The sequence below is a fragment of the Nothobranchius furzeri genome, chromosome 6 (genome assembly GCF_043380555.1).
Source record: "Nothobranchius furzeri strain GRZ-AD chromosome 6, NfurGRZ-RIMD1, whole genome shotgun sequence".
Classification (NCBI taxonomy): Eukaryota; Metazoa; Chordata; class Actinopteri; order Cyprinodontiformes; family Nothobranchiidae; genus Nothobranchius; species Nothobranchius furzeri.
The window spans coordinates 51,906,539-51,931,131 of record NC_091746.1 but is presented as its reverse complement, the minus strand read 5'-3'; the positions used below and the strand labels follow the sequence as shown (position 1 = coordinate 51,931,131).

The 24,593-nt window shown below is 42.1% G+C and overlaps 1 protein-coding gene across 6 annotated transcripts in view; it reads left to right on the top strand.

Annotated features, from left to right (window-relative positions):
- The window catches only part of kdm2bb (lysine (K)-specific demethylase 2Bb), a 42,603-nt gene extending 19,362 nt beyond the window's left edge, over positions 1 to 23,241 (top strand). For 5 of the 6 annotated variants that reach the window (XM_054744300.2, XM_054744299.2, XM_054744302.2 and 2 more), the window contains 9 exons: positions 7,721 to 7,951; positions 14,705 to 14,848; positions 14,946 to 15,032; positions 15,168 to 15,494; positions 15,595 to 16,649; positions 16,729 to 16,892; positions 19,713 to 19,874; positions 20,285 to 20,503; positions 21,666 to 23,241. In XM_054744300.2, coding sequence (XP_054600275.2) covers positions 7,721 to 7,951; positions 14,705 to 14,848; positions 14,946 to 15,032; positions 15,168 to 15,494; positions 15,595 to 16,649; positions 16,729 to 16,892; positions 19,713 to 19,874; positions 20,285 to 20,503; positions 21,666 to 21,847 — 2,571 coding nt within the window. In that variant the 3' untranslated portion in view covers positions 21,848 to 23,241. The remainder of the gene's footprint in view (positions 1 to 7,720; positions 7,952 to 14,704; positions 14,849 to 14,945; positions 15,033 to 15,167; positions 15,495 to 15,594; positions 16,650 to 16,728; positions 16,893 to 19,712; positions 19,875 to 20,284; positions 20,504 to 21,665) is intronic. The other variant, XM_054744301.2, reaches the window with a different exon arrangement.
- Positions 23,242 to 24,593: the final 1,352 nt, after the last annotated feature.

Here is a 24,593-nt window from a genome sequence, read left to right as displayed (position 1 = left end):
GAGACTTCTCAGGAATGCGGAAATCCCGAGCCTGTGGGCGGCGTTTAAGCACGGGAAATCCGCAGTGTCCTCCATTACACACGCACGCACACACACACACACACACACGCACGCACGCACGCGAGTGCGCGCACACACACACACACAGAGCTATTCTGTTCTCCCGTTCCCATCAGCACCTCCGGAACGGCAGCTCCGTGCTACAGACAGAAGTTTACTCAACAACATCTAGCATGAAAATGAATCACGCATGCAGGAACCCCCGGGCTCATTCTTCTCGCAGATCAAATGTGGTAGGCGTAATTTCAGCTGTAGTGTCACCTTGGTCCGAGTTTGAATGCTAGGAAGAAGGTCTGAGAAAAAGAATCGCCTCGGCACCGAATACGCAAATCTGACCAGTGTGTGAAACCAATTCCGGTGCCGTTCGGTACCTTTTGGGGTGGTGCAGATGCTAATGTGTAAGCGCCAATAGTCCCTCCAGCCTGTCCTGGGTTTTCTCCTCCCAGTTGGACGTGCCTGGAAAACCTCACCAGGGAGGCGTCCCGGAGGCATCCTGACCAGATGCCCGAGCCATCTTAACTGGCTTCTCTCAATGTGGAGGAGCAGCGGGTCCACTCCAAACCCCTCCTGGATGACCGAGTTTCTCACCCTATCTCTAAGGGAGAGCCCAGACACCCTGTGGAGAAAACTCATTTCAGCTGCTTGTATCTGTGATCTCATTCTTTTGGTCACTACCCAAAGCTCGTGACCATAGGTGAGGGTAGGAACGTAGATCGACCGGTAAATTGAGAGCTTTGTCTTCCGGCTCAGCTCTCTCTTCACCACGACAGACTGGTACACCCCATTTTAAATATAATAATAATATCCAGATAGTGGACCAGGATCTCCTCAAAGCCATACGGAAGTCTTGCTCCATGGTCTTACAGAAGTCCTCCCACGCCCGGGTTTTTGCCTCCGCAACCACCCTACCCACCCTGGCAGGCCTAAACGTATTGTGAGGGTCTGCTGGGAATGTCTGGCGGAGTCTCCTGTCAGAAGGAGCTTCAATTCCCACCTCAGACAGAATTTTGAACTCACAAGCCAACTAATGCCATAATAAACCATGAAGTAAAAAGATCCACACTTTGGGCCAAAAATATTATTACTTACAAGTCTAGTAGCAACAAAGTCAGGTCAGCATCAGTCCATGATTTTGTAGCCTCCATTAGCTCCCTCAAACTAGTGTAGGCCACGTTCACTCTGGTTTTAGCGTTTTGCTCCGCCTCCAAAGACATTTACTCTCTTACATTTACTTCTAAAAAGCAAACTTCTTTTTCTCTTGCTAGCATTACATATACCATAAATTAGGTAAAGAGCGCCCCTAAAGGACACCTATCCGCTCCACAAAACTATCGAGTGTGGTTTTTGGTCAGTAGAGTGTTGTTAAATATGAAACTAATTCAACAATTGCTGGCATCAATGTTAAAGCTCTGGCTTAAAGTAAAAAAATCTGTTGTTTCTTTAAATAAATTAGAAAATTGCCTTCATTTTGTGAACATTTGACTATAATTTTACTTTTGAATGTTAAGCTTAGATTTCCACATGCTGTTTTCTTCCAAGGAGCCAGCCTTTTTAGATTAAGATGCTTGTTAAATCATTTTATCAGTTTGGGGTTTTCATATTTCCCCTTATTTTTTCATCTCCATAATGCATAAAAGGATCAGCCTCTTCCAAGTTTTCACTAATGCCAGTTTCAAATATTTAAAGTTTTAATTCTCTTAAAAATCAGTTTTGTATCAATCAGAAGAAACACGTTTGTACGAGATCAGGAATCATTAACAGAGCGAGGAATAGGAATATTGATTGACTGAGTGATGAATGAATGAATGAATGAATGAATGAATGAATGAATGAATGAATAACGTTTATGCTGGTCAACACCCCCACCCTTCCCTTGAAAGGCCAGCTGCTGGTCTGGGTGCCTCTTTGTGTTTGTATCCTGTCATGAGATGCCATCAGGCTCTCCATTCTGTAAGGAGTCTCCCTCCCCTCCCCTCCCCTCCCCTCCCCTCCCCTCCCCTCCCCTCCCCTCCCCTCCCCTCCCCTCTCCTCTCCTCTCCTCTCCTCTCCTCTCCTCTCCTCTCCTCTCCTCTCCTCTCCTCTCCTCTCCTCTCCTCTCCTCTCCTCTCCTCTCCTCCCCTCCCCTCCCCTCCCCTCCCCTCCCCATGATGCTCTTAAATGAGTATGAGAACACCTTTGATGCTGCCTCTCTCCTTATTGGACGGGTGCAAACATCCCCTCAGTAGATATTCTGATGCACACCCTCCTCTCATTGGCTATGTGCTTCACTTGCCCCGCCCCTTCCACCCAAAGAGCCGATCCATATTAATAAGGCTGCATGTGCCTTCTACATCTGCTTGTCATATTGTGAAGCTTTGGAGCAAAAGGGAGGGCTGTAGGCCTGGCAGGAGTAGCAGGAGCAGCAGCAGGAGGAGGAGGAGACTGCAGCCATGTCAGTTTGCTGTAAGCTGGATGGCATCTGAAACAAGCTATGGTCATGTCGCTTAGCGCTGACGATGAGGACTACGATTCAGACTCTGAGCAGGTTAGCACGCTGACGCCCAGCAGGCAGAGGAATGTTTAGTGTGACGGTAGCGTGGAGCATCACAGGGCAGCGAGGAAATGGAGCTACCTGGAGACAAAAGCATTGATTCAGTTCCAGGTTGTTGGCTGTTTGTGTGTGAGAAAGAGAGGATAGTGTTTTAATTAGAAATGGGACTTGTTTTTATTACGACATTCTGGTGGTTGCTTCATGATGCAGATTTGTTTCATAGTCTGGTTTGAAAAATATGGGATGTTTTAAATAACTTGCAATAGAAGAAATGCTTTATTGACATTTTATTTTCATGCATAAATCTCATCTTAGGCTGGACCTTCACAGTTGGAAATCAGTATTTAATTTGATCACATTCCTGCAAACATGTTGCTTATCTTCGAACCCCCTTTTCCCCATTACACTCAGAGTTTGGCCACATTTAATGAGACAGAACTGACTGCTAATGAGAGTTTGTAAGTTTTCCTCCAGCTGTGTTCTCACACCTGTTCTTTATCTCTGGAATGTTTGGATCAGGATGCTAAGAGCCACACAGCAGATCAGGATGACTTAGACTAACCCGTCACTGTAGTTTTACCTGCTGGAAAGTGTTGCAGCACATCAGAGGTTTTATTCTCATTTGTGATGAACTCTTGTTTCTTTTTTACTAACTTTTCACGACTCAGATGTTTAAGGGTCACAGATGTGAGCCGTTCTGGTTAGAGAAGTGTAATAAAAACACTACTAAGGATTTTCTGAGGAATCGTCACACATGCAACAGTTTTGTACATCTTGCTAAATTTGATAATAAATTTAGTGTTTTATTCCCGCATAGATTCTAAAGGTTAATCCTGTTTTGTTCCTGCAGCCTTTTCTTTATTTCTGCAGCGTTTAACATGATGAGGAGTGTGTCTTCATGAATCTATGTACTGAGACTGTTTTCAGACTAAATGGGCTCTGAAAGCTAATTTTTATTAGTGCTTCAACTGGATAAATGTACCTTTAGGTATAGTGAGGTTGGTTTTATTTTTTGTTTTGTTATTTTTTGGCCAGGAGGTTAGAGGAGATCAATCCTTCTTTTTTGTTTTTTATTCAGCCTTTTGCATTTGTAGTAAACAGCAGTAAACACAACACTTTGTTTATTTGCATGTTATTGTTGTTACTCTGACCTGCTGCCTGCCTGATGATAACTCAGGGTCGTCTGGGTCCTCCTCTCGTTAATCCCCATGTAGCCCCCCTCCGATACAGTCCTGCTCAACTCCCCTCCCCAGTATCTCAACTCTTAATCCTGTCTGCTAGCAACATCTGTCAGCATCTGTCAGTTTATTGTTAGAGCATTTTCCTTGCAATATGCCTAAAATTCCACACTCTTTCCCTTTTTCCTCCCCCCTGTCAGAGACCCCGTTACAGTCCTCATTGGTTACAAGTTTGTGTGTGTCATACCGTGTTCTGTTAGGGAATGGGATGAGGCTGTTGCTATGCTGACACCAGGAATATCTGCACTGCCGATGTAACTAAAGAAATCCAATCCTGATTTCCAAGGAGCTGCAGTGTTGTTCACCTCCTGCTCAGCCCTGTTTCATCTCCCACTCTGCCAATCCTCGTCTGACGTGTAACGGTTGGCAGTAGTTTACCCTCTGCAGGGAAGAGAAATTGAACTTGAGGCCGTGAGGGAGCAGAATGCAGAAACAATAGGGAGGCTGATCAAAGACACATAATCTGTTTGTTTTAAATGGAGTACGTTAGAACACGGGCACTGCATCGTCTCAGTGTGAGAGCTCTGTAACAGAACAATGGCTGTGTGGTAGGCATGTGTGAAATAAAGCCCTTAGTGTAGCTTCACTTTGAAGAGAAATGCAAGCCAGCGAGAGGCTAAATTTGGACAGAGCCTTCAGGGATTTTTGTTTTCATGTGTGTGTTTGCTCCTGTACTCCGTTCTGCAGGCAGGAATAATGTGTTCACACCCAGCGTGTTGTCATCAGGTTTGCTTCCTGTGGGCAAATTTAAGTCGCATGTCCGTGCACAGTGCTGTGAAAAAGTTAGGGATGTACGATATATTGGCATCAGTGTCAGTATTGGCCGATGTTAGTCTTTTTTTTAACAAATCGGTATCGGTCCGGTATTCAGTAAAACTGGGCTGATATTAACAACCGATATTTATTTATTTATAAATGTGTGTGTGTGTGTGTGTGTATATTAGAGGTGGGAAAGATGATCGATTCTAAGATGCATCGCGATTCAGCCATGCATGATTCCACATCGATGCAGCAACGTGACATAATGAGATTTTCTCCCTATGTCTATGTCTATGTTCTGGACGCGCAAGGACAATAAAGTTTTGAGGTTTTGCAACTACTTCTGGGGGCAGAGTTGCAATGACATGCGCACTGCGTTGCCCTAGCGCCAATTTAAAACAGAAATGGTGGACAGGGATACAGGGCGAACATTACCAGTAATCAAAGATGTACCCGTTACATTTAAATCGGATGTCTGGGCTAATTTCGGTTTTGGGATCCTGGATGTGAAAGAATCACTTAACACAGTATTTGTTTACTATTTTTAAGTTCAGTATTATTCTATCTTAAGCTGCTGTACTGAAAACATTATTTCTTATATTATTTAATTATAGGCAGCACACTTTAAAAATTATTGCTCACTATAGTGAATAGATGAATGTTCTGTTTTTGAGGGATATCGAAATAAAAAAGAAATTGAAAACTATTCTACTGCTTTTATTAAGTAATGAAAAATTTTGTGTGAAGAATCGTTATGCGTTTCAGACTCACATCGAATCTTTAGGCAGATAATCGGAATCGGATCGAATCGTGAGGCAGGTAGAGATGCACACCACTAGTATATATATATATAGGTAGGTAGTTTACATCTTACTGATGAACCATAAAATGTGAGATTCCATAGAAATATGAAATATCAATCTGATGGATCTTTGAATATTTTAACCAGAAGATCAGAACTTTTTATTGCAGGGATTACTTGACACTTCGTATTAACTCCAAGGAAAGAGAGAGAGAGAGTCAGGTTTATAATAGTTAAGACATTTATTTCTACACAATTTAAACAAGACTAACTTTAACACTCTGTGTACTGATGGACTAAGGTGGAGTGAGACGTGAGATGATGGTGTGTGTGTGGAATGTTATTATCAGAACCAACAGATCCGGAGAAGCATTCAGTTCTGAGTGGGAGTGAGTGTTTCGCTCTAAATTATGGTTGGAGATTGATAACACACATGAGACTCCATCTGTCGGTCTACGTACCCAGGGGAAGCCTCCGTTTAGATCCAGAATGTCGAGGTCCTCTTGGACCCTCCTTGGAACCGAAGCCGGTAGAAAAGCAGCGGTGCCGACCAAACTAGTCTTGGAATACTTCCAGGTCACGACAGGTTATCATTGGTGTCAGCAAGACCCTGAAGGGGTCATGAGGTTCAGCTTTTATTCTGAAGGAACCGTTGCGGTCAAGTGTAACTTGCAACAGAATTTGTCCAGCTTGTCGAGGTTCTTTTGGCTGAAGAGGAAGTCCGGATGGCCTGTCCAAGACTTCTCTAGAACGCTTTGAACTAAAGAAAAGGTGGCGTGGAGTAGTTGTTATAATTGTCATATTTTGGTTTACTGGCGAATCAGAATTTGACATGCAAAAGAGGGTTTATACGGTGGCCCTGAAGTGCAAACCACAAAAACAAATCACTTAAAGCAACAACAAATTGAAAAGCGCAAAAACAAATTCACTAAACACAAAAACAAATCACTAAACGCACAACAAATTGAAAAGCACAACAACAAATTGAAAAGCCTAACAACAAATCACTAAATGCACAACAAATTGAAAAGCGCAACAACAAATTCACTAAACGCAAAACCAAATTGAAAACCACAAAAACAAAACAAAAAAAAACAAAAAAAAAAAAAACGGAAAAGGTAGGTACCAATGCTGCAACAACAGGCATCACTGATTGGATGATGGATCCGTTGGCCTTTTGAACCGGAAGTTGTTCTGCCGAATGTGGTTATGTGAAAGAGCAGTCAGCGGGTGTGTCCGAATCCACTGGCAGGATGCTTATGAGTATGGGTCCTCGCCGGTCTAGCAAGGCCGGGTCCTTGCCAGACCGCTAAAACCGGAAGTCAGCGCCTCTGAATTCGGACAGTCTAGCCTTCACCTCTACGGTGGCCCATAGGTCCCGTCACAGCCGTGGCGGCAGCTAAGGAAAAATGCTAAAGCTAGCGAAAATCGAGCAGGAATATTAAGGAACTACAGCAGCTTCATGTCCATCAGCAGCGTTTGTTCACAACTGTTTTCAGGTTAAGTAACTTTGTTTATTCTAGAAGCTTTCAGGACTTACATGTTAACTTTAGATGGTTTAATGTATGTTTTAAGCTACATAATGAACCTGTTAAACGTAATTTGTTGTTGCATTAAGTGATTTGTTTTTGTGGTTTGCACTTCAGGGCCACCGTAGGTTTATACAAACACCACAGAAAATCTATCTATCTATCTATCTATCTATCTATCTATCTATCTATCTATCTATCTATCTATCTATCTATCTATCTATCTATCTATCTATCTATCTATCTGTCTGTCTGTCTGTCTGTCTGTCTGTCTGTCTGTCTGTCTGTCTGTCTATCTATCTATCTATCTATCTATCTATCCATCTATCTATCTATCTATCTATCTATCTATCTATCTGCCTATATATATATATATATATATATATATATATATATATATATATATATGAGAGAGAGAGAGAGAGAGAGTTTTGTCTCACCAGTCCCAAGAATACCTTGCAGATCATCAGAATGCGTTTTGACAAACGTGAGATGACTTTTGTTCTTTCCTTTTATTTTCTGTTGTTCAGTAGAGGAGCAGATGACCCTTGATTTATTTTCTCAGTGCTGAATAATGACCTCTTGTTTAAATCTTAACCAACTGAGCTCTATAGTACTTCAGTGTTTAAGTAAAGGGTTGACATTTACCTGTGAAAACCAAGCGCATGTTTTCACATAAATTTGTAAAATAAAACTTCATTAAGCTTCTGTAAGGTGTCGACTATCTCTGGTGGCTGGCGTAATATCAACAAAATATTTTTTAGCTTATCGTCTTGACACCAAATCCTCTTCACCCTTTTAGCCTCGGCCACCCAACCGGCCGAAACCCAAGATGGCAGCATTGCCAGCATCAGCGGTCAAGTTGTCGGCCAGCCGGGGAACATCTGGCGCCAGAAGGAGGAGGACCCGCTGTCGGAAGTGCGAGGCATGTCTGCGGACAGAGTGTGGAGAGTGCCACTTCTGTAAAGACATGAAGAAGTTCGGTGGGCCGGGGAGGATGAAACAGTCCTGCATCATGAGGCAGTGCATCGCAGTAAGTTTCTCATGGTTGTTGTTTGCTTGATGTTAAACTCTAAATAGTGTTTTGGTTTGTGTGCAGATCAAACATCAGTGAGTTTTAACTACATCCATCATCCACACAAAGGGGAAAGGCAGGTGATAATGTTTGTACAGGAGTATTTTTTTTTAACCACTATTTATTTATTTACTTATGTTTTAGGAGGATTAACCACTTGAGATGAACCATCTAGTCTATCGTGAATCAATGGGGCAAGAGTAAAAACACACGCGCACACACACACACGCGCACACACACACACACACACACACACACACACACACACACACACACACACACACACACACACACAAATATATATATAATAAAATTAATAAAATAAGTAAATCATTATACAAACAGTGCAACATTTCAATGAAACTTTCACAAATTCTTGATATAACAAATATCTACGACTGGTTATCAAGATGGCCATCACATCTAATCAACTAGCAAACACAAAAATGGCAATAACTCAGTAATATTTACAGATATAGGGGTGTTTACCAGTAAGAATCTGGCAAAATGATATGATGGGGAGACAATACAATATGATGTAAAAGCCAGATGATCTTTACAATTTTTAAGACAAAAAATAACATAAGTACTAAATATTGCAATATTTCAGTTAGGGATGTTCCGATCCGATCACATGATCAGAAATTGGCCCCGATCACGTGGTTTCAGACTGATCGGGACTTGGGCTATACTTCCCGATCCAAGCCCCGATCCGGACTCGGATACTGGGTTCAAATTACAGGAGAGCAACTTGGTTCTCCTTAAAGGTTGTCAGGCTCACCTGATGCCCTTAACTTACACACCCAGAAGGAGCACAAAAGAGATCCAGTTTCTACCTACATTATATAATTTATCTGGACTCAGCGTAGCGGGGATTATTTTGAGCAGAACTCCAGCTTCGTTCTGCACACGCCCACAGTAACATTTTCTAAGTTTCTAAGTGACGTCACCAAAAATATATAATTAACACACAGTTATTCGTGTCCGTTCATTTTCTCCCTGGTAAGTTCTGTCTGTATTTGAGCATGACGTGTGGACACGCTCGCGCTGCCCCCGCTGCAGCGCTCGTCACTGGCGCAGCCGGGCAGCGCAGCGCACACTCCACTTTTTTTGCCGTCAATAGATCAATTTGGTCTACTAGTTAAAAAGTTACTTGTGAGGTGAAAAAGAAGGAAGCAGACAGGAGTTTTTCTGGAGGACTGGGAGATGCAGGAAGATCAGAGGCAGACGGGACAGGAAGATAGGAAAATAAAAACCAAGAAAACAAAACAAAGTTCTTAAAAAAATAAAATGTAGGTAGATTTATCTCACCACACGTTTGTACCTGTATAAAGCAATAATTTATCAGCATGTAGTATTTATATAGTTGATACAGTTCAGATCATCTTCAAAACTCCCATGCCCAGGGACGTATCTAAGCATTTTGGGGGCCAAGGCAAAATAGACCCCTGCCAGGTATTTTAAGTAGAAGTGCTATCTGTTTTTATATTAGACTTTTTATATTTGCAATAAAGTCCAAAAGTGAAGAATTTATGTTATTTATTGCTTGATTGTTCAAGCTACCTCACAGAAGTGATCTGTTGTTAAAAATTAAAATAAAAAGGTAATTAAATAAAAAATAAGGAACTTTCTGGAACTGTTTCTTCCTTTTCTTAATTTTTTATTTTTTATGCATCGAAAGTATCCCATCGGGTCTCAGTATCGGCAGATTCTCAAAATCAAATGACTCGGACTCGAGGGCAAAAAAACCTGATCTGGACATTCCTAATTTCAGTGTATTTATAGGTTTTTTTCATATCCCTAGTGTGATAGAAGCTGAGCATGGTGATTTTCATTTTATATTTGGTATATCAGCAAAATGTGTTACCAGTTTTAACGAAATACACTGCCTGGCCAAAAAAGGTCGCCACCTGGATTTAACTAAGCAAACAGGTTGGAGCGTCCTATTGGATATTTACTGCATGAGCGATCATCTTTCAGCTGGAAACAAGTTATTTAACCCATCTGGTGCAACAGTGTTAGTCTGTTTTAGAGGGGTCAGATCATTGGCATCAAGCAGAGAAAACATCTAAGGAGATTGCAGAAACAACTTAAACTGGGTTAAGATCCGTCCACGCATTATTAAAAACTGGTTTTATGAGTCCAGATGGATCCTGTTCCAGAGTGATGGTGCATGAGAGTAAGAAGAGAGGCAGATGAAGTGATGCACCCATCATGCCTAGTGCCTACTGTACAAGCCTGTGGGGGCAGTGTTATGATCTGGGTTTGCTGCAGTTGGTCAGGTCTAGGTTCAGCAACAGGATGTGCTACAAGAATGAGGTCAGCTGACTACCCGAATATTCTGAATGACCAGGTTATTCCATCTTCCTGATGGCACGGGCACAGTACTGGAGAAAGCTTTGTACAGCGGTCAGGCTCTACCAGCATCAATGCAAGATCTTGGTGAAACATTAATGCAACACTGGATGGAGATAAATCTGGTGACATTGCAGAAACTTATTGAAACAATGCTTCAGTGAATGTATGCGATAATCAAAACTAAAGGTGTTCCAACAAAATACTAGAGTGTGTGACCTTTATTGTTGGTGGCATTTTTTTTTGGCCAGGCAGTGTACAGGGAGTGCAGAATTATTGGGCAAATGAGTATTTTGTCCACATCATCCTCTTCATGCATGTTGTCTTACTCCAAGCTGTATAGACTCAAAAGCCTACTACCAATTAGCATATTAGGTGATGTGCATCTCTGTAATGAGAAGGGGTGTGGTCTAATGACATTAACACCCTATATCAGGTGTGCATAATTATTAGGCAACTTCCTTTCCTTTGACAAAATGGGTCAAAAGAAGGACTTGACAGGCTCAGAAAGGTCAAAAATAGTGAGATATCTTGCAGAGGGATGCAGCAGTCTTAAAATTGCAAAGCTTCTGAAGCGTGATCATCGAACAATCAAGCTTTTCATTCAAAATAGTCAACAGGGTCGCAAGAAGCGTGTGTAAAAACCAAGGCGCAACATAACTGCCCATGAACTGAGAAAAGTCAAGCGTGCAGCTGCCAAGATGTGACTTGCCACCAGTTTAGCCATATTTCAGAGCTGCAACATCACTGGAGTGCCCAAAAGCACAAGGTGTGCAATACTCAGAGACATGGCCAAGGTAAGAAAGGCTGAAAGACGACCACCACTGAACAAGACACACAGGCTGAAACGTCAAGACTGGGCCAAGAAATATCTCAAGACTGATTTTTCTAAGGTTTTATGGACTGATGAAATGAGAGTGAGTCTTGATGGGCCAGATGGATGGGCCCATGGCTGGATTGGTAAAGGGCAGAGAGCTCCAGTCCGACTCAGACGCCAGCAAGGTGGAGGTGAAGTACTGGTTTGGGCTGGTATCATCAAAGATGAGCTTGTGGGGCCTTTTTGGGTTGAGGATGGAGTCAAGCTCAACTCCCAGTCCTACTGCCAGTTTCTGGAAGACACCTTCTTCAAGCAGTGGTACAGGAAGAAGTCTGCATCCTTCAAGAAAAACATGATTTTCATGCAGGACAATGCTCCATCACACGCCCACAACCCAGTACTCCACAGCGTGGCTGGCAAGAAAGGGTATAAAAGAAGAAAAACTTAATGACATGGCCTCCTTGTTCACCTGATCTGAACCCCATTGAGAACCTGTGGTCCATCATCAACTGTGAGATTTACAAGGCGGGAAAACAGTACACCTCTCTGAACAGTGTCTGGGAGGCTGTGGTTGCTGCTGCACGCAATGTTGATGGTGAACAGATCAAAACACTGACAGAATCCATGGATGGCAGGCTTTTGAGTGTACTTGCAAGAAAGGTGGTTATATTGGTCGCTGATTTGTTTTTGTATTGTTTTTGAATGTCAGAAATGTATATTTGTGAATGTGGAGATGTTATATTGGTTTCACTGGTAAAAATAAATAATTGAAATGGGTATATAAAGTGGGGCAAAAAAGTATTTAGTCAGCCACCGATTGTGCAAGTTCTCCCACTTAAAATGATGACAGAGGTCAGTGATTTTCATCTTAGGTACACTTCAACTGTGAGAGACAGAATGTGAAAAAAAATCCATGAATTCACATGGCAGGATTTTAAAAGAATTTATTTGTAAATCAGGGTGGAAAATAAGTATTTGGTCAATAAAAAAATTCAACCCAACACTTTGTAACATAACCTTTGTTGGCAATACCAGAGGTCAAACGATTACTATAGGTCTTTACCAGGTTTGCACACACAGTAGCTGGTATTTTGGCCCATTCCTCCATGCAGATCTTCTCGAGAGCAGTGATGTTTTGGGGCTGTCGCCGAGCAACACGGACTTTCAACTCCCTCCACAGATTTTCTACGGGGTTGAGGTCTGGAGACTGGCTAGGCCACTCCAGGACTTTCAAATGCTTCTTACGGAGCCACTCCTTTGTTGCCCGGGCGGGGTGTTTGGGATCATTGTCGTGTTGGAAGACCCAGCCACGTTTCATCTTCAAAGCTCTCACTGATGGAAGGAGGTTTTGGCTCAGAATCTCACGATACATGGCCCCATTCATTCTGTCCTTAACACGGATCAGTCATCCTGTCCCCTTAGCAGAAAAATAGCCCCAAAGCATGATTTTCCCACCCCCATGCTTCACAGTAGGTATGGTGTTCTTGGCATGCAACTCAGTATTCTTCTTCCTCCAAACACGACGAGTTGAGTTTATACCAAAAAGTTCTACTTTGGTTTCATCTGACCACATGACATTCTCCCAATCCTCTGCTATATCATCCATGTGCTCTCTTGCAAACTTCAGACGAGCCTGGACATGCACTGGCTTCAGCAGCGGAACACGTCTGGCACTGCAGGATTTGATTCCCTGCCGTTGTAGTGTGTTACTGATGGTGACCTTTGTTACTGTGGTCCCAGCTCTCTGCGGGTCATTCACCAGGTCCCCCCGTGTGGTTCTGGGATTCTTGCTCACCGTTCTCATGATCATTTTGACCCCACGGGATGAGATCTTGCGTGGAGCCCCAGATCGAGGGAGATTATCAGTGGTCTTGTATGTCTTCCATTTTCTGATAATTGCTCACACAGTTGATTTTTTTCACACCAAGCTGCTTGCCTATTGTAGATTCACTCTTCCCAGTCTGGTGCAGGTCTACAATTATTTTTCTGGTGTCCTTCGAAAGCTCTTTGGTCTTGGCCATAGTGGAGTTTGGAGTCTGACTGTTTGAGGCTGTGGACAGGTGTCTTTTATACAGATAATGTGTTCAAACAGGTACCATTAATACAGGTAACGAGTGGAGGACAGAAAAGCTTCTTAAAGAAGATGTTACAGGTCTGTGAGAGCCAGAGATTTTCCTTGTTTGAAGTCACCAAATACTTATTTTCCACCCTGATTTACAAATAAATTCTTTAAAAATCCTGCCATGTGAATTTATGGATTTTTTTTCACATTCTGTCTCTCACAGTTGAAGTGCACCTATGATGTAAATTACTGACCTCTGTCATCATTTTAAGTGGGAGAACTTGCACAATCGGTGGCTGACTAAATACTTTTTTGCCCCACTGTATTTGTTTTTTGTTAAGTTGCCTAATAATTATGCACAGTAATAGTCACCTGCACACACAGATATCCCCCTAAAATTGCTAAAACTAAAAACAAACTAAAAACTACTTCCAAAAGCATTCAGCTTTGATATTAATGAGTTGTTTGTGTTCATTGAGAACATGGTTGTTGTTCAATAATAGAATTATTCCTCAAAAATACAACTTGCCTAATAATTCTGCACTTTGTGGTGTTTTCCAGTACATATGGTACCACGTGGTACAGACTGGCTTCTTTAGTTTTCTTTGACCACGCCTGTTAATTTTCATCACTTGTTTTTAAATTAAATGTGATGTAAAAGACCAAGAAGAGCTTTGCAGGAACAGAATGTGAATTATGTGTAAGTGAGACTGACTTCTGCTGTAGCAGCTGTAAAGGTGTCATCCAGGTGTTGAACTTGTTTTGTATGTCTCAGCTGAAGGTCTGTGGTAACTGTTGCCATGAGGCTGTGCTAGTGGGTTCCAGCACCATGGACAGAGAAATGCTGAGGCTTGTTTCCTTACAGCAGAGCTGATGGGCACTTCCCTGAATGTCTCAGTAAAAAAAACCTTATGGGATGCCAAACCAAGGGATGATATAATTGTTCTTTTTTTACAACACCTAGAAGTTTGAAGATATAAGAAAACAAAAATATGCTAATATGAGAAAAGTCAAAGTGTTTTGTGACTAGTTTGAAGGCTTTTGGATTACGAGTTAAATGGATGATATCCCTATAAAAAGAAGTGGTTTAAAGTGGGATTATAATGTGACCCAGAACCAGATTTTAATTCATCTTTAGCGAAAAAAAGAAGTGAGGTTAGACAATTACGACTACAGCAGCTCATCTTTTGACTGGTATTAAAATTGTGGACATTGAAGTCCAGATTTGGCAACTCTTCATTGGCTTCTTGTCTTATTTTGGATCATTTTAAAATTTTACTGCCAGCTTTTAAAGTTTTAAATAGTTTAAATGGTCTTTTCAAATCCAAAGACCAATACGAGCACTTCTATCAGGTCCTCTTGGGTCAACTGAGATTCATTTTTACATATATGGTGTTTTTAATCATATTTTATTGTTAGTCCCCTTTGTTTGGTTTAGCCTGGCCCAATTTTGTACATTTTGTTTTGTTCTCCTCAGCCTGTTTTGCCCCACACCGCTGTGTGTCTCGTCTGTGGGGAGGCTGGAAAGGAGGACACGGTGGAGGATGAGGAGGAGAAGTTTAACCTGATGCTCATGGAGTGCTCCATCTGTAATGAGATTGTTCATCCTAACTGTCTCAAGGTAAGCTGCTCTCGATAATGAGCAGCGTTTTCAGAATTGCTGAGCTGTTGCTTTTTGAGGCTGACAAACTGCATCCGATTACGCTCATTTTGTGTAGGTTAAAGATTCAAATGGATTAGTCAATGATGAGCTGCCAAACTGTTGGGAGTGCCCAAAATGTAACCACGCTGGGAAAACTGGGAAAGTAAGCATTATGATGGGCAATTTTCTGTTTCAGACATGGTGATGAGTTTCTCAAACTGCTGATCTTCCCCAAGTATCCGAGAACCTGAGAAATAAAGTTGTCCTCTCCTTCTTTTCTAACCTTTTGGCCACAAAGCAAAAAAGGGGGCCAGGATTTAAGTACGCCTCCAACCTCCCCGGCTCCCTCCTTAAAGAACCGCGGCTGAACCGGGACTCGAAAGTGGAGCCGGACATGCCCACGGTGGCTCCCACAACCGTCACGGCTCTGACGACCACATCCGCTGTGAAAAGAAAGACAGAGCGGGAAGTCGTCCCTAAGAGGAACGATGAGGAACCTCCTAAGAAACGCCCACCTCTGCTGACCCTGGAGGGTCTACCACGAGCAAGACTCGAGGACAATCCGCTGCGGAAGAAGAGGAAACTGTTTGAGACCAACGATGAACCCATCCTGGTGAAAAAGAAGGTTAGACTCTTGTGTGTTTATGTGATATTGATGCTTTACATCATACATCCCATTAAGATGCAGAAAGATGGCCTATTATGTTCGTCTCACCCTTTCTTAGAAAAAACCTCCTAAACCAGACGATCCGTTCAGTTTGAAACTGTTGCGGCACATCAAGACAGAGAACGATCACGGCGATGAAGAGGAGGAGCAGGGGGATCGGGAAGACAATGGTTTATCTTTGGGCAGGATGCATTTAAAGGGGGAACACGATTATGATGATGAAGTGCAGAAAGAGGACACAGAGGAAGAAGAGACTGTGACAAAAGGGAGAGACAAAGCTAGAGTTCTCTTGAGTCCTCTGCTAAGGGTGTCTTCAGCCAGAGAAAGCGATCATTCATCCTCCAACCCTCCCAGAGCAGGACCAAGCAGCGAGTCAGGAGACGTCCAGGAGAGGAGCTCTGCGCAGCTTAAAGCTCGACATCAGCGCCGGCGCCTTCCCAACAAAGGAGGGGGCAAAGAATTCAGCCAGGACATGAAGTTAGAGGACTCGATGAGCAATCAGAGGCATCCTCCAGAGAGTGCAGAGAACAACTCCGCCGCTCATCATCGCAGGCCATCGAAAAGCGAAGACTCTGTGGGCAATCAGAACTGTATACCACTAAAAGCAGAAGACTCAGCTAATAATCAGAGCTGTAGGGTCCTGAAACTGGAGGAAGGTGCGATAAACCACGTCAGACAGCCTCTGAAAACCGAAGACTGCCTGACCAGCCAGAATCACAGTCCGGTCAAAGCCGAGCCTGAGAGCGAAGTGGACGACCAGAAGCCGAGGTGGCTTCTGAACAACGGCGGCAGTGATCTGGGTGACTGGCTGAGACACAGAGGGCGGGAGGTGAATGGGACGCCGCAGGCATACTCTCCACTCGGCTGGAACAGAAACACACCCATCAAACCGATGTGCTCCCGCCCTCTCCCTCGCAGATCACCACCAAAATACATCCAAATGGAGCGCCATGTGATCCGGCCTCCTCCCATTAGCCCCCCGCCCGACAGACTACCGCTGAGCGACGGTGAAGCACACGTGGTGTGGCGAGAGACATGGATGAAAGTGTTCAGCCACCTCACCCACAAAGACCTGTGTGTGTGCATGCGCGTGTGCAGGACATGGAACCGATGGTGAGTACAAGACAAACCGTGAAGACTTCCAAACCTGATGGGGCAGCGTTTTCATGAAACCATCTTTGTCTCCCGCCAGGTGCTGTGACAAAAGGCTTTGGACGCACATCAGTTTGAAACGGTGCAAGTCCATCACTCCTCTAATGCTGAGCGGCATCATCCGGAGGCAACCGGTTGCTCTGGACCTCAGCTGGACCAACATTTCTAAGAAACAACTCAGCTGGCTCATCAACAGACTTCCTGGTGAATACATTGTCTCACACAATGAGATGCTGCCCCAAAGCTGTGGAACTCTACCTATTATACAGGTGCTGGCCAGTAAATTAGAATATCATCAAAAGGTTGAAAATATTTCAGTAATTCCATTCAAAACGTGAAACTTGTACATTATATTCATGCAATGCACACAGACCAATGTATTTCCAATGTTCATTACATTTAAATTTGATATTCATAAGTGACAACTAATGAAAACTCCAAATTTGGTATCTCAAAAAATTAGAATATTCTGAAAAGGCTGAATATAGAAGACACCTGCTGCCACTCTAATCAGCTGATTTACTCAAAACACCTGCAAAGGCCTTTAAAAGGTCCCTCAGTGTTGTTTTGAAGGCACCACAATCATGGGGAAGACTTCTGACTTAACAGCTGTCCAAAAGACAATCATTGACACCTTGCACAAGGAGGGCAAGACACAAAAGGTGATTGCTAAAGAAGCTGGCTGTTCGCAGAGCTCTGTGTCCAAGCACATTAACAGACAGGCGAAGGGACGGAAAAAATGTGGTAGAAAAAAGTGTACAAGCTCTAGGGATAACCGCACCCTGCAGAGAATTGTGACGACAAACCCATTCAAAAATGTGGGGGAGATCCACAAAGAGTGGACTGCAGCTGGAGTCAGCGCTTCAAGAACCACCACGAGGAGACTCATGAAAGACATGGGATTCAGGTGTCGCATTCCGTGTGTCAAGCCACTCTTGAACAAGAAACAGCGCAAGAAGCGTCTCGCCTGGGCCAAGGACAAAAAGGACTGGACTGATGCTGAGTGGTCCAAAGTTATGTTTTCTGATGAAAGCAAGTTCTGCATTTCCTTTGGAAATCAAGGACCCAGAGTCTGGAGGAAGAGCGGAGAAGCACAGAATCCACGTTGCATGAGGTCCAGTGTAAAGTTTCCACCGTCAGTGATGGTGTGGGGTGCCATGTCATCTGCCGGTGTTGGCCCACTCTGTTTCCTGAGGTCCAGGGTCAATGCAGCCGTCTACCAGGAAGTTTTAGAGCACTTCATGCTTCCTGCTGCTGACCAACTTTATAGGGATGCAGACTTCACCTTTCAACAGGACTTGGCACCTGCACACAGTGCCAAAACCACCAGCACCTGGTTCAAGGACCATGGTATCCCTGTCCTTGATTGGCCAGCAAACTCGCCTGACCTTAACCCCATAGAAAATCTATAGGGTATTGTGAAGCGGAGGATGCAATACGCTAGACCCAACAATGCAGAGGAGCTGAAGACGACTATCAGAGCAACCTGGGCTCTCATAACACCTGAGCAGTGCCACAGACTGATCGAGTCCATGCCACGCCGCATTTCTGCAGTTATTGAGGCAAAAGGAGCCCCGACTAAGTATTGAGTGCTATACATGCACATTCTTTTCATGTTCATTCTTTTCAGTTGGCCAACATTAGAGAAACAAACATTTTTTCATTGGCCTTTAGAATATTCTAATTTTCTGAGATACCAGATTTGATGTTTTCATTGGTTGTCACCTATAAATATCAAAATTAAACGTAGTAAACATCGGAAATACATTGGTCTGTGTGCATTGCATGAATATAATGTACAAGTTTCACGTTTTGAATGGAATTACTGAAATATTTTCAACCTTTTGATGATATTCTAATTTACTGGCCAGCACCTGTAGTTCGACAGGCTCCATTATTGGCGGTTTTTAAATCTCGTTTACAGACCCACTTCTAAGACTTGGCTTTTAGACAGTGACTCGTTTTATCGTGTTCTTAGTATTCCTCATGTTTTATTAGCTTTTATCGATCAGTATTTTTATCCTCTGTTCTTTTGTTGCTTTGATTAGTTGTGATTTGGTCCAGCCTGTGCAGCACTTTGGGCAGCTCCCATGCTGCATTTTAAATGTGCTATATAAATAAACCATGGTATGGTATGAATACAACAGCGCTTTCTTCGGTTTGTTTTTGCTTTTTTGTTACGCTTAATAAGACAATGTGTAGTTTTTACCGTTAATCTCTGGAAATATCCATCGAAATGTTGTTGAAAATGAATTAAATGATGTCTAGCTGTTGATAAATATTGGCAGCTTTGTAACATTAAACCATAAAAATCAGTTCTGAAATACATGGGAGTGGATCCAAGTCTCTGTGCTCTAGTATTGGATGCCATGTTTCCTTCTACAGGAGCCCGTGAGGACAAAATGCACTTACTGAATTGTAACAAGCGTTTACAAAACTTTCACCATTCATAAATGTTGTTTTATACATTTACCTCTTCACTCATTGACCCCCCCCCCCCCCCCCCACACACACACACAAAGCCAGAGGCTGAGCAGAATGTTCAACATCACTACCATGTCGACCATTGTTATGCTGTGTTGTGTTTTTGCGTTACATAGAGTTCACTTCCCTCTAACCCCCACCCACACTGTGGGCTGTGTCAGTTGAAGCTGATTTGCAGAAGTGTGTCTCTCACCATCTGGAGAAAAACTAACATCTCAGAAGAGGAACATCATAGCAACAGTCAAACATGGTGGTGGTAGTGTGATGATCTGGTGCTGCGTTGCTGCTTCAGCACATGGGACCATTATTTCTGCTCTGCACCAGAAAATCCTGAAGTACAATATCTGACCTTTGACCTTATTCAGCTAAACTGAGAAAAAAATCACCTCTCCATCAGATTAGATAAAATATTTTACAAGGAAAATGGAAATGTTTTCCCTCTCTTACATCATGATAAAATATTCTATTTCCCTGAAGCTTCTTGTGTGTCTCCAGTGTTTAGTGACCGACGAGCTCTTAGTGGTTCTTGTGTTCCTGCAGGTCTGCGTGTGTTGCTTCTGTCCGGGTGCTCTTGGGTGGCTGTCTCCGCGCTTTGCACCTCCAGCTGTCCTCTCCTACGAACGCTGGACGTTCAGTGGGTCGAAGGACTAAAAGACGCTCAGATGAGGGACTTGCTGTCGCCGCCTACAGATAACAGACCAGGTGCCAGTGTGTCATGTGTTTATAGAAACTCACCATCTGCAGACGTGTTTCAGTGTTAAACTTGAATTTAGCCACACCGTGCTGATTCTCAGCTGCTTAGCCGATCCGTTCAAATCCACAGAACCAAACTTAAAACTTCCTTTTCTGTCATTCACTTCTGGAGTGAAAATGAATCAGAACAGCAGAGTTTTAAAGAAAAGGAGGTGACATGAAAGTGTTGATCTCAGTTGTAATCCAGGAACTTGTCTTGTCAGTCAGCACAGTGATGCGACTCAGATGTGGTTTAGTCCACAGGTGCAGAAAACTCTTCACTCTCTCACTGTGGACACTTCATTTGTTCATTCGTCTCATCAAACAAACCATGTCTGTTCATCTCTGCCCCTCTTCCACTCTTGTGTTTGTTTTTGTAGGTCAGATCGACAACAGAAGCAAGCTGCGTAACGTGGAGGACCTGCGTCTGGCGGGGTTGGACGTCACGGACACGTCTCTGCGCCTCATCATTCATTACATGCCTCTGTTGTCTAAGCTGGACCTGAGTTACTGTAACCACGTCACCGACCAGTCCGTCAACATCCTGACCGCAGCGGGGACGACCACCAGAGACTCACTGACTGATATCAACCTGTCAGGTATGAGCGTCTCTGTGCTGGATGTAAACTAATGGAGCCACACTCAGTCAACCACAGACTTCAGCATGGATCAGAAGCGTAAAATATTTCATGCTGATGAAGCAAATCAGATTCACGCCTGTTCCAGGGTATCCGCGGGTCCTTAAAAGGTCTTAAAAAGTCTTAAATTTGCTTTTCCAAATTTAAGGCCTTAAAAAACCTTAAAAAGGACAAATAATCCTTAAATAGAGTTTCCAAAGGTCTTAAATTACTAAAAACCCAATTAACAAGATTCTTTTATGTCTATAAAAATTTTGTGAATTTCTAGTTAGTGTTCAGCATTTTTTTGTGTATGATATTGGCATAAGCGGAACCGTATACATTCAGTGAAAGGGGGCTGTTTTTAGATGAGCACATTAGCTGGTTAAGCTAGTGGGAGTTTGCTCCATGGGGAAGTGCAAGTTTAATGGTAACTGGATGGCTAATCCCACGTTCGCGACGTTCCAGGCAATAGCTGGAAATCATAGCTTAAATTTAATTTTAAGAAACAGCTTAAATTTGGTCGAAGTGGCCTTAAAAAGGTCTTAAAATGTCTTAAATTGGCTCCCTTCAACCTGCAGATACCATGTGTTCTCTTTCATATGTTTTTGTTACTAATTACACTTTTACAAGCAGTACTGTGCAAAAGCCACTCCTTGGGTTGTATTTTTTTAATATAAAAATTAACATTGCTAACATTATGCTGCTCTAACACACGCTCTTAGCTTAGGATTTTATTTGAACACTTCCTTTTATGTTAAAGTCCCATTTCTGTAAACACTTCGAACACACTTTGCAGCTGAAATGGTGGTGAAATACTTGCTAGTTAAACGGAACAAAGTTGAAGCAGGTTTAGATGAGTTCATGGATGTAATGCTGCATGTTTCCTATGGATGCTACACAACACACTCCTCTCATTCTTTTAAAGGCAGGACACTAAAACAAATATTTTCTTGTTTTAAATGTTTAAAACTTAGAAAATGACCAAAAGGAAAATTCTTCCGCTCCAAAATGTGTTATGATTTACTGCTTAATCCCACAGGCCTGAGTAATCCATGCATGTGTGTTCGTGTCAGTACACCTCTCTGCACCATTTGTTAATTTTTCTTCTCTAACGCCCCCCCATCCCCTCCACCATTGGCAGTCTGTAACAGGGTCACAGACCAGTCGCTGACCTATTTCAAACGCTGCGGGAGCATCTGTCACATCGACCTGCGTTACTGCAAACAGGTGACCAAGGAGGGATGCGAGCAGTTCATCGCAGAGATGTCGGTCAGCGTTCAGTTCGAGCTCTTAGAAGACAAACTGCTGCAAAGAATCGCTTAGGAGCAAGAGATTAAAACCCACCGTCCACATGGAGGCAGCAGACACCAGGAGAGGCTCAGCTGCTAATCCAGAATGTAAAACAAAAAGGAGCTCTTGTCAGCTAACGGCAACATTAGCTGAAACATTTTGTTCTTGCACCTGTTTATATGTTATTTATTCTTAAATTGATCCTTTATGTATTGTATAGCAGCCATCTCTTGGTGTTTGTATACGATCTGTTGTTCTAATGCAAAGCCGTTTTGCATTATAAATGAATATTTTTGTATCAGAAAGTGTTTCATATGATTATGTGCAGTATAAAATGCACCAATGGACAGTATCACAGCGCCAAAATCAATATTCAGTCACATATGTGTTCTTTACAGTAAAGATTTGGATTTTTGCCACAAGCTGTTAACTTGTGTTTGTGTGACTGTTTTATACGTGCCTGAGGTTTGTTCCTTTATGGTTGAAAGTTATTTTGCACTCGCGCGATGAAAACCTGAATGTACTTCCATCCACACACACCCCAGTGTACAGTGTATAAAGCTAATCTCTACACCACTAAACAGTTCTGCCCCCTGACTAACTGCCTGTATTTATTAAGACATACCCGCTCAATAACTTCCCTCTTTAGTGCTTTGTTGAAGGAAGCCTTTCTATTTCTGCATGCAGCTCAGAAATGTTTACACGAAAAGTTTATTCCAGCCCTTGGTGAAGCAGCACTGAGCCAAGCAAGAAATAATCAGCCAAAAAATAAGCTATACTCATATAAAAGTTGTGTATAATGTGATGAATGAGCAGTTTCCTCTTGTTTAGGTCAAAATTGTGATTTTGTTTTTTTATTCAGGAGTGTTGCGTTTAGTTTCTGAGTTTGAAACTTTAAAAGATCTGAACATTATGGTACTTCCTTTTACAGATGCCAAACATGTCTGTAAAATTAGAAAAATAGATATTAAAAAAGTATTTAGCTTTATTTTATTTTTTTTTACTCCTCACGTTAAAAGACAAAAAATGTCATCTTTATTTATAATTTGTTTTAAAGATTTGCAATTTAAAGCTGAAAAACATGTTGGTTATTCTCTGAAAAGCTTAAGGTAAACATTTATGACCCAAAGTATTAGAAATCTGATGTTTTCTTTTTGGAGCATGTTCAGATATATTTGTCTAACTCCTTCACAGGTTCTCCATGTTTTTAATCTTTAAAACACATTTTTCTGTTACTGTTTTTGAATGTCAGTCCATGTTTTACAGTTCAGTGGGAAAGTTTACTTTGAATAAATATTTTTTTTTATTGAAAGACTCGTCTTCATAAAGAGTTTTGGTATATGATGTCAGATTTATCTATCTGTACAAACTAAAACTTCTAGAAAAAGAGTCAACTTTGGGATATTAAAACCATTCTAAACCTTGAACCGTGTGTTTAGTTCTTTTAGGCATTTTGTGTCAACAAGATGAAACATCACCAGTTTCTGGTTCATAATACTGCATTTTATTGAGTCTCAAATCATTTTCTTCTGTTAACCAAAATAAAAAGGTTCAACATTCAGAATATAAATATCTGTGATTAGGAGCGATCACAATTTCCCTCAGTCTGACGATGCTGTAGCTGCCAGTGAACGACATCTTTGACAAACAGCAGCTTCTACAAAGTGACGAACAGTGTGTGTGTGTGTGTGTGTGTGTGTGTGTCAAAATCTGAATCAGACCATGAGAAACATCAGACTTATTTAACAGCAGGAATACATTCTGGAAAACTCTTTTATTATAGTTTTTATTAATAAACCTCCATATTTAGTGGAATATTAAATCGTGTTTCCCGAGTAAATGGAAAAATATATTCTATGACTTATCGGTAAACAACAACAGAAGCTACGTCGGAAATTCGCCCAACAAAACATAACAGGAAGTAAAACATTTCTTAACACAACCATGATGAAGCCAGGTGATGTGAGGAAGATGTTCCATTTGCATAACAAGTTAAAGTAAATCTCTAGAAGACGTCAAAGAAGAGGAAGTAGCACCTATTTCCTGTTTTATATCTGATGTGAAAGAAGAGCAAACAATGTTAGTTATTTAGGACTTTTTAAAAAAACTCTTTACATATGAATCAAAAGATTTTTGCAAACTTTCTTTAGAAAAAGAAATCACAAGCAAAGCACAGTGATTCAACATGTTTGTTAAAAAGACATAAAACTGTCTCAGTGACAAATGAACATGAGATGAATTCTCCTTCACACAGTAACAGGAATGTGAATCAGTAGAGTAGAATAAAAGAGGGAATAAATCTGTTGCTCAGTGAGTGTTAAAACATTCTCCTTTTTTATTTCCTATTTGATGAAAAAAAAACTATCACTCCAAGCTTGCTGGCTATGAGATGCATACTGTGAGGTTTGAACCAAATATCCGCTGAAGGCATGTTGTTTGGCACCCTACACGCTCCAGTGTGTGTGTGTGTGTGTGTGTGTGTGTGTGTGTGTGTGTGTGTGTGTGTGTGTGTGTGTGTGTGATAAGTCAGCTCATGTCGTGTTCAGACTGACAGATATATATTTTTTCTAAAAACAACATTACTTTATCTCTGATATTGCACATCCTAAGGAACACTGAGGGAGATAACACAGTGTCATGTGGCATGACTGTGTAAACCATATTGACTCAAACCCTGGGAGCTCATAGACAGCACTGTGCAAAAGTTTGAGACCATCTCTAATTTCTTTGTTCCTAATCATCTCTGAAAATAGATTTTAAACGAAAGTTCCCCGGCACT